The sequence below is a fragment of the Quercus robur genome, chromosome 12 (genome assembly GCF_932294415.1).
Source record: "Quercus robur chromosome 12, dhQueRobu3.1, whole genome shotgun sequence".
Lineage (NCBI taxonomy): Eukaryota > Viridiplantae > Streptophyta > Magnoliopsida > Fagales > Fagaceae > Quercus > Quercus robur.
The window spans coordinates 14,300,001-14,310,552 of NC_065545.1; the positions used below are offsets into that span (position 1 = coordinate 14,300,001).

The 10,552-nt window shown below is 39.6% G+C and overlaps 1 protein-coding gene across 4 annotated transcripts in view; it reads right to left on the reverse strand.

The window, feature by feature from the left end:
• Positions 1-9,957, reverse strand: part of LOC126710269 (60S ribosomal protein L18-2-like) — a 14,407-nt gene extending 4,450 nt beyond the window's left edge. The window contains exons 1-5 of one of the 4 annotated variants that reach the window (XR_007649613.1): positions 9,793-9,955; positions 9,627-9,716; positions 9,416-9,544; positions 9,039-9,221; positions 6,670-6,909 (exon numbers count right to left, since the gene is read on the reverse strand). Coding sequence is in view for 3 of the 4 variants with exons in the window: in XM_050410652.1 (XP_050266609.1) it covers positions 6,754-6,909; positions 9,039-9,221; positions 9,416-9,655 (579 nt within the window). In the remaining variant the exon portion in view is untranslated. Of the gene's footprint in view, positions 1-6,509; positions 6,910-9,038; positions 9,222-9,415; positions 9,717-9,792 lie in introns of those variants that run through there. The other 3 variants (XM_050410653.1, XM_050410654.1, XM_050410652.1) reach the window with 3 other exon arrangements.
• Between the last annotated feature and the right edge of the window lie 595 nt (positions 9,958-10,552).

The following is a 10,552-nucleotide window of genomic DNA, read 5'->3' on the forward strand; positions in this document are numbered from 1 at the left end:
AGTCGCATGGAACTTGCTTCGCGTAGCAATGGGTGAAACTAACACCGTCCGCGTTGCGATAGCGTGACCAAGCTAAACCAAGAATGCATGCATCCCCCCACCACGCGGCTACTGAGACCATCGACCCCCCGCCACTGGGCATGGGTGGGTGTGGCCTCGAGGAAAAGTGGCACCAGAGAAAGCTTTCACAATGCGTTTGATCATCACCTAAGGCATGCTTGCAACGTCCTAGGCATGCAAGCAACATCCTTGGCCGTCCTCAGCATGCTTAGCAACGTCCTCGGCATGCTTGGCAACGTCCTTGGCAGAAGTAATGGTACACTACTCTTTCGCTTCAAAGCTTATAAGGTAAAAAGTGGGGGGATTTCTCTTCGATGTAGGATGCCTAGAATGTTGCAAAGCATGGCGAGGTCGGCCAAGGACGTTGCCAAGCATGCCGAGGACGTTGCTAAGCATGCTGAGGACGTTGCAAAGCATGCCGAGGACGGCCAAGGACGTTGCTTGCATGCCTAGAACGTTGCAAGCATGCCTAAGCATGCCTTTGGTACCCACAATAAACTATTGTGGGGCTAAAGAATTTGTGATCCCGGCCCACTTTACATTAGGGCCCAAGGCCCGCGCCGAGGAGAGACGTTGCCGAGGACATGCAACGAAAGTCCAAGTGGCCTAGAAATATAGTTGAGGACGATCCTGTCCTCGGCATCCCAAAGCGTTCCCAGAAGAAAGGACGAATACAGTAAGACACGCACGGGGGTACAGTGTAAGAGTGGATGGGGAAAGGACCCCTGAACAGTGGCGACAAAAGAGTCAGGGAAAGGCTGCCCTTACAGCAATTAAGTACTCAGCGCCAGACAGAGCCATACTTTTTGGCTTTTACAACCACCCCCAACCACTTTGGGTATGGGCTGATGGGACAAGTATCAACCCTATAAAGCTGAACCTACACGTGGATGTTCAAGAGAGGGGAAAAGCTAGTATAAAAGGAAGAGGAAGCAGTCCAAAAAAAGGGGGCACGAGGGCCAAGAACCAGAGCCACCCAAGCCGTGCCGAGGAGAAAGTCTTCTTGGGTAAGCACAGTTCACCTCTGTGCGATCATCTTAAATACCATGACTAACAGCTATCCGTTCACCAAGGTCTAGTCTTTTAGCCCACTCTCTACAAATTTATTGTTTGGGTCTTTAACGTTCGAACCCAATACAAATTTGGGATCGTTACAAATTGAGTCCTTACAATTGGCGCCGTCTGTGGGAAAGGCTTGTGCGTTGGCGCAAACAGCGGTTAGTCATGGTAGGATCAAGCCCCTGTCGACAGGGGTCCCTCGAAAGAAATAATTTTGGCAGCGATGCAAGCTATGCGAAAACCTCTCCATCATTCCCAGCAGCGCGCGGTTGTTGCCCTAACCCAACTCCCACTCAGGGCTACATTTCGAAGTGCCAGTGGCACGAGCAATCCTAAGGGCTTCTAACATCAAGTCTAGGCCCCACACATTTGCCAAGGGGCTAATCCTCACGGGCCCAGTAGCCCGATTCACTGAATTCCCATAAGTGCTAGACAGAACCAAGGTCTTGCATGGTCCTCGGACTCAAACTTATGGGGAAACTAGTCACTAGAAAATATAAGTGTTGGACAGAACCAAGGTCTTAAATGATCCTCGGACCCAAACCTATGGGGAAACCAACTACTTCAAAAAGAAAATGTTGAACAGAACTAAGGTCTTACATGGTCCTCGGACCTAAACGTATAGGGAAACCAACTACTTCAAAAAGAAAGTGCTAGACAGAACCAAGGTCTTGCATGGTCCTCGAACTCAAACCTATGGGGAAACCAACTACTTCAAAAAGAAAGTGCTAGACAGAACCAAGGTCTTGCATGATCCTCGAACTCAAACTTATGGGGAAACTAGTCACTAGAAAATATAAGTGTTGGACAGAACCAAGGTCTTGCATGGTCCTCGGACTCAAACCTATAGGGAAACCAGCTACTTCAAAAATATAAGTGTTAGGCAGAACCAAGGTCTTGCATGGTCCTCGGACTCAAACCTATGGGGAAACTAGTCACTAGAAAGTATAAGTGTTAGACAGAACCAAGGTCTTGAATGGTCCTTGGACTCAAACCTACGGGAAACTAACTACATCAAGAAAGGCTTAAGTCCTAGACAGAATGGAAATCCCGCGCGGTCCTCAGACCCCCAGCTCTAAGGAAACTAACACAACCAAGTGTTTAGACCCAGCCCAATCGTGCCTCGGTCCTCAGACCGGATGCCCAAAACAAGTTAAGGCTATAAATATCATCTGAAACGTGGCGAAGCACCCTAGTGCCCGGTGACCCCCTCGGACAGTTCGTTTTAGGTTATACGTCCTCGGGTGATCACCCCATACGCAATACAGAACATTCAGCTGTTATCCCGGTTAGTCTTATATGGTTAACCTATTTTAAGTCGGCATTGTTGTGCCCGTCAATTTTGATAAGTTCAAAGTGATAACTCTTTACTAATAAGAGCATCAGCCCTAAGTACTGTTCAAAAGAAAAGGACACCAGCACATCCATTCACAAAATAATTATTGCAGAAAAGAAAGAGCACGCAAAATGGGATAAAATCATCTTTTATTAGACAAAGAAGTAGTACAGCATATAAAAAAGGGGGCTTAGACAAGCCTATACCAGAAGCTAACTACAGAAACAAACAAAAAAAAAAAAAAAGGGGGATACACGGGAACGATAGATCCTTCAATTTTGCTCTAGCAGCGACTGAGCAAATCTGGGTGGCACTAGTGATGGAAGAGAAGAAGAAGCAGAGGCACCTGGGTGGCACCAATGATGGAAGAGAAGAAGAAGCGGAGGCACCCGGGTGGCACCAGTGATGGAAGAGAGGAAGAAGCGGGAATGCCAAATCCCCATACCAGCTCTAACAGCAATCGAGCAAGCATCGTATTAGCAGCAATCAAGTGAGAGCGGATGGTACCGACGATGGGAAATCTCAGTGCTGTCGCACCAAAAATCTGATGCAACCTTCGCCTGCTTTGGATTTTGGCTGAAGGAAGAAAAGGCTCCTTTCTTGCCTTATCGAGGGGAAGAAATGTCTTGAGTTTTTGTCTCCCTTGCCCTGACCGGGCCATCTTGAGTCTCGAAGATACCCAAGGCTTCTGAAGAGGGTGTGGTCCCTTCACCCTCATCCTAGCCTTGACCATGTCACTCCCTAAGGCTCAGTCACACTGGTAATGGGGACTTTGGGCACAATTGGAGGGTTAGAGATTTAAAAAGCTTAAAGGGTCTGCAAATAAAGGAAATGACCTCCCACCGTGCTTCTTATATGGGGGGCAAGCCTGGCGGCATTTAATCTGTAGAAATCTCCAAGAAAAACTACAAACGAGATGAGTCCCGCCCAATTCCCAAAGCAGTCTTCAGCCGTTGGATTTGCGTCGCCTCGTAAAGAGACCTTATTAAAGGCGCACCTCGTGTACCGAAACGGCAGAAACGCGGCGTGGGTAAACTAAAAGAATGTCTCACAACTAGGAGTGTGTCCCAGGCAAACGAAGAGGCTCTGGCATTGATGAAAGCCAAGACTTGGCAAGCCATGGCATAGGCCCGACGTCACCAAAACCCTCCTCTCCGTCTGAGGAGCCAGATAGCAGGATTTTAAGGGGCTATTGTAGGGCCAGAGAATTTGTGATCCCGACCCACTTTACATTAGGGCCTAAGGCCCTCGCCAAGGAGAGACGTTGCCGAGGACATGCAACGAAAGTCCAAATGGCCTAGAAATATAGCCGAGAACGATCTTGTCCTCGGCATCCCAAAGCGTTCCCAGAAGAAAGGGCGAGTACAGTAAGACACGCACGGGGGTACAGTGTAAGAGTAGTTCAAGGAAAAACTATCACCTCCGCATTGAATGCGCCAACAAACGTCCTGACAGCATTAATGGGGAAAGAACCCCTGAATAGTGTGGCGACAAAAGAGCCAGGGAAAGGCTGCCCTTACTGCAATTAAGTACTCAGCGCCAGACAGAGCCATGCTTTTCGGCTTTTACAATCACCCCCAACCACTTTGGGTATTGGCTGATGGGACAAGTATCAGCCCTATAAAACTGAACCTACACGTGGACGTTCGAGAGAGGGGAAAAACTAGTATAAAAGGAAGAGGAAGCAGTCCAAAAAAAGGGAGCACGAGGGCCAAGAACCAGAGCCACCTAGGCTGTGCCGAGGAGAAAGTCTTATTGGGTAAGCACAGTTCACCTCTGTGCGATCATCTTAAACACCATGACTAACGGCTGTCCGTTCACCAAGGCTTAGTCTTTTAGCCCACTCTCTACAAATTTATTGTTTGGACCTTTAACGTTCGAACCCAATACAAGTTTGGGATCGTTACAAATTGAGTCCTTACAATTACTTTTAATATTTAAATTATAAGTTGTGCTAAAAATTGTATCAACATTAATAAAATTATAAAAAAAAAAAACTATTAACATTATCAAAGTTAAATATACACAACTAATTGACAACACATTATATTTTTATAATTTAAAAATTATTAATTAAATTATATATGACATCAGTTCAACACTGTTCGAACTATAAAATCGGTAACCACTTCCTTTATTGGTTCTTTGATCGTACCAGATTTTTAAATCGTGTATAAAATACACTTTTGTGGTTCTAAAAGTCTTGACTTTCTTTAATATCTACTATGCTTAATAAAAATTGTCAAAACTCTCTTAAAAGAATGGTTTAATATCGATTTAATCTTAATCATCACACTAGAAAATTAATATAATGTTTGAGAATATTGGTTAATTGAAATTTTTTTTTTCTTTTTTGGCTTTTTGATTAATTGTTTAATAAATTCATCATTTTGACATTCTCTAAGGGATTAAAGTATTGGGACACTCTGTAATTTATCTCAGAATTAGAATTGAATTGTGTATTTTCCCTTGTAATTATCTTTATTTGTTTGTCTTTAAATTCTATTAAAAGTATACTAATCATGAGTCATTGCCATGATTCTCAGAGCTTTATTTTTTTTTTTTCAATCTTCTCTATATGTAACTCATCTTGATTCTTACATGAAGTTATTTAATTCTCTCCTACAGGAACCTGGAGAGGCCGAAAAGGATTTTGCTAGCATAGATACTGCACTACTATTTAAGAATCTTCTTTCAAACAACGATCCAAGTCCTCCATGCATTCCTAAAGAAACTGGATTTAGTGGTCTACTTAAAACTCCAGAGACCTTGCCCTCTTGGTTGTCAGAAGAAAATATTAACTATTATGCTAACATATTTAACAAGACAGGCTTCACTGGAGGATTGAATTACTGTATGTTTCATGCTTCTTTTTTGTTTAATTTTGAAAGCAGTATATTATGTGCAATATATATGGGTAGTATATAAGTCATATGAGTAAGAATTTTTATCTCCATTGACTTTTGAACAAAACCAAAAACAATTTCTGGGCAACAATTTTGATATTGAGATTAGCATCTACGAGAGAATCTATTTGCTTGAAACAATAAAAACTTTGACAATTTTCTCTTCTTGTAGATCCTGGGAGCTCACAGGACCATGGACTGGACTGCAGATCAAAGTGCCTGTAAAGTTCATTGTGGGCGACCTGGACCTCACGTATAGCATCCCAGGTGTAAAGGAATATATTCACAGTGGTGATTTCAAGAAATTGGTGCCAAATTTGCAAGATGCAGTTGTAACAGAAGGAGCAGCCCACTTTATCAATCAAGAAAGGCCAGAGGAGGTCAATGCACTCATCCATGAATTTATCAAGAAGTTCTAATTGTCATTAGCCATATTATTTAGCGAGCACGCTAAATTCTTGTATGTTTCTATGTGCAACTGATACTTTACCTTGCTTAGGCGTGCTAATAATGTGTCTGATTGATATTAGTTTTCTTAGAGTTTGGGCCTCATCATGTGCTAATTATGTATCTGTTTACTTCTGGCTTGAAAATTAAATAAGCATGTAATATTGCAGAGTCTATAACATCTTCTGCACATGGTGAGATCCATGTTTCATGTGATATAAGGCACATAAACAGAGAACCAACATTAAGCTTTGCGTTTTTTAGGCTGAATTCGGAACAGAAGCTCTGGCATTTGTTTTTGATTATCAGTAAATGTAATCTTGAGATCTTTAGGTAATACAGGCATTTAGCGAGTAATGAACTTGGGAATTTAGTTACCACTTTTGCATACCCAGCCTAAGGCAAATAAGTCTTAACATATCCGGTACTAGGTCTAGATTTGTTATTTGCAGTTGTTACTTTGTTGTCAAGGATTTGCCTAGGCACCCACGCATTTGAAGTAGGACAATATGAGCTACTAATTTCTAGTTATCTAGAAACGCCATTTTCGGGTCTCAATCATTTGTGATTATAAGGGCCCCTTTGAACTCAGAAAGGGAGAGTAGAATTGGCTGAAAATAAGATAATTCAAGTAATTTAATTCCACAAATGTGTTTGCTTGCATGACTCAAAGATAATTTAGAATAATCTGAGATTAAAACTATTCAAGAATCATGTTTTAGAACCACTATAATTAAAAAAGTACCCAATAAAAATTTCAAATCCAAACGATTTTAATTCTAAAAGGAAAAGATATCCATATGAAAAAAGGGAAAGGCAAAAGAAAACTCTAGAGATAACTGATCCATAGAGAGGATGAAAAAGACATAAAAAGGGAACCACAATTGCAACACCATTCGAACAGATTTGGTAAGTAAAATTGTGTTTACGCATGTGTTTAGCAAATCAAACTCTGAAGCCCCTGCTGTTCCTTTTTCCTCTAGCCCTCTCAAATTTCCTTCCTTTAGCACGTACATAGGGTTTTGTGTGGCTGTGTGGCACACCAGGAGCAGGACCAAAGTGCTTCACAGCTTCACGCTTCTTATGACCTCTAAGGAGAACCTGCATCATATTACATTGATCATTTTCCAAACCATTACTCTCACATAACCAAAAAGGAAATGTAAAAAGAAAAAATGCCTTGATTTGAAAAGGATGAAATCAGTAAATGTAAACCATAAGATGGGATAAAAAAATTTTTGATAAGCATATCCATCATATATTTATATTTCTTTAAGATTAGACTAATTAAGTTCTATGAGCTTCCAGTCGAACCCACCCAGCTTTTTATCCAAAAAGACAAGTTCACAAATTTTTTACAAACCCATCATGTCCTCCAGCAATCCTTTTTCTTTCAGCTTAAACTAGCCAAACCATACAACAAGCACAAAAATAAAAGTATACTCCAAATATTTTTCAGCCTTTCAACTGCAGATCAGAGACGTTTAGAATTGTCAACAAAAAAGAGCCCCATTTCATACAATAAGATTATCGTTTCAATTCAGCTTTAAAGTTTTGACATTATTAAACTTTCCCAGCAATCCTAAGCTTGGGAAAATGAGTCAATAGGGATCTATACAGCCCCGACACAGATTCTAGAAACCAAAACCAAAAGGGACCATCCAGCTGTCATATATATAGAAGAACAAGAAATTTTATTCTACGGAAAATTGCATCTTTCAAGTTACAAATGAAAAAATAACTGCATCTTTCATGTTCCTGTCCAAAATTTCCTCAAAAGTTCCCTTTCTCAAACAACCCAATACAAAGTTATTAAACACCATAAACATTTGACATCAAACCTAGAACTACAAATGGACAACAAAATTTAAGGAGGACCTACAGAAATTACATGTGAAACAAGTGAAAGGTAGATTCTTCAGCTAAGATGCATAGATACGAGACACAACCACACAAAAACTTAAAAAATTAGGACACGACACAGTGGTGGGGAAACGATAATCAATTAATTAATATATATATATATATATATTTAGGTTTATTTTATGTTTATTTTAAGTTTTCAAAAGAAATAACTAAAAAAATCTTTAAAACATAACTAAATCCAAAGGAAAATTTTCAAAATAACTAAAAATAAAAATATTTTTCCTCCCAACACACTAAGGACATGCATGTAGGATGTCAAACACAGACAAGACGGGTTTAGAGTGCTTGTGCTTTTTAGTTCTTCAACTAAGGAATCAGCAGAACCTGCAAACATCCCCGAAAATCAGAAATATGAAGATACAATACTCCCTTTGGAACTTACCAATATTGAAGGATTATTGATATAGGCATCATGGGAATCTCCAAGGACAAGCCATATACACATGAATAAATAAGAAATGCTGCAAACATTTCTAGAACTACAATATAAATTAGTTGGTTTAATGCTTTGTTTTAAGGTAGCTTACTGTAAATGACAGAGGTTATCACCAATGAGCAGCATTACTGCTAGAGAAGCACCAGGGTGCATGTAAGATGTTCAAATAAAAAATTACAATAATGCCCTTGCTAATCTGGTCTTTTTTTTATAGAGCTCACTGTTCATTTTACTTGTTTAGTTTTAAATAGTCTCATTGTACATCGCTTGTGCCCCATGGACATCCCCTAGGCAACTTTACAATAAACCAACCACAAAAAACTTTGCATTTAAGGCATCAAGGGCTTTAACTGCTTCAAACGAAACATCAAGAAACAAGCCATTTCTTAATAGCTGAGAATTAGAATCTTCTAAATCTTTTCTTATTATAACCCATAGACTAGTGCAAAAGTTTCAACAATCAACAGCATAAATCACACAGCAGTTTCAAAAAAATGAGCTGAAGTAATCACTAAATAAAGTCGATACAACTCCAACAGCCACTATAAATTATATAAACCAAAACAAAGATTGCTGGTTTCATTTTCTTATCTCTAATAAACCACATTCCAACCATCCATGCTGACAGCATATTAATCTACTTGCATTTTTTATCTCACAAAAATATCAACATCATGGAACTTTGACAAAAAAAACCAATGCTTGTCACTAAAAACTAATTTCAGCAAGTAAATACAATAAAAATAACTCAATTTCCGAGAAATAGCACACCAATTTCAAAATTATGAAATCCAATTATCAACTACCAACAAAGAACAGACAGCAAAACTAGTTAAGATGGCACAACAATAAATCCCAAACCGCATACCGTGTTCTGCCCAAGAGGAGCTCTTAGTGCCAGCTGATCAAATGTCAAGCATTCTCCTCCGGCCTTCTCGATCCTAGCTCTTGCAGTCTCTGTGAACCTCAGGGCTGTAACCTTCACTGCTGGGACCTCATACACCCTAATGTCATCGGTCACAGTCCCAACAACCACAGCAATCTTACCCTCCTATAAACCAAACCAAACCAAACCCATATAAATCCCAAACGCAGAAACAATTCCAATCAACACAACACTAAATTTTACATCACAAAAACGCAAACCCAGTTCAGTCCTCATTCAAATATAGCAAAATCGAAAACCAATTGAGAGAGTCTCCTCGGTTTTTCTTAGCAACCAAACAGAACCTATAAAAATGTTACCTTGCCCTCCATGTAACGAATCAACTTGGAGAGAGATAGAGGTGGCTTGTTGACCTTGCTCATGAAAAGCCTCTTCAGTATCACCGCATTGAATTTACTCCCGGTCCTCCGCACCAGAAAACGGTACAGCTGATCACAGATCCACCGTACACGTGTCAACCACAAACATACATAACATATATAGAGATACAGAGAGAGAAAGAGAGAGGACCTTGACGAGGAGCTTGAGGTAAATATCATTTGATTTGGGGGCTGTCCTGATCTTCTTCTTCCTCTTACCACCGGCGACCAAATCGATACCCTGAAAAACACAGAAGAAACGTGAAAACGAGTAAAAGAGGAAAATGGTGATAAGGGTTTTGTGAAGAGATACGAACCATGGCTGGTGACGAGGGTTTTGGTGCTGAAGCTCGGCGCTAGTGACCAAAAATGTGAAGAGGGTTTGCTTTTTAGAGAGGGAGCTAGGGTTTTGGGTCTTCAAAAGAGTGGTTTCTGTGTGCTCAGGTCCATGATAGAGTCTGATCTTTAGCCGTAAACGTGGTTTAATTTGTGGACTGATTTGAAGGATCCGGATCTTGTGCTTGATTTGAAGTAGTAGTGTTTGTCAATGAGGTTTTCCTTATCCCTAACCTGGGGTAGTAACTCCACACAGTGAATAAAATGCCTTTTTTTTTTTTTTTTTTTTTTTTGAGAATCCACACACACAGTGAATAAAATTAAAAAATGAAGAATATATTTTTTATTATGCTTAATTAATGTATAAAAAATAAAACTAACATTTACTCAATGTGAACAAAAATATAAATAAAAATTATTGTTCTTCAATATGATTTAAACCAATCCTCTTACATTCTTTTGAAAAACCAAGTTGATTGTGTATTAAATTTAACAACAATTACTCTTTTATTTTATAAATTCAATTAATCTTTTTGAGAATAATGATTCATGTTATTCAGAAAACAAATTTTGACAATATTCATGATTGAAATTTGTTCATGCCTATAAACATCCCATTTTACGATCTTTGTTTAATCTCATCTTGGCACAAAATTGTAATTTTACTTCCCAAGGGAAAAATTGTAATTTAAACCATTGATTTTTTTTTATTACTTTTGATCAAATCAATCTAGAGGATTT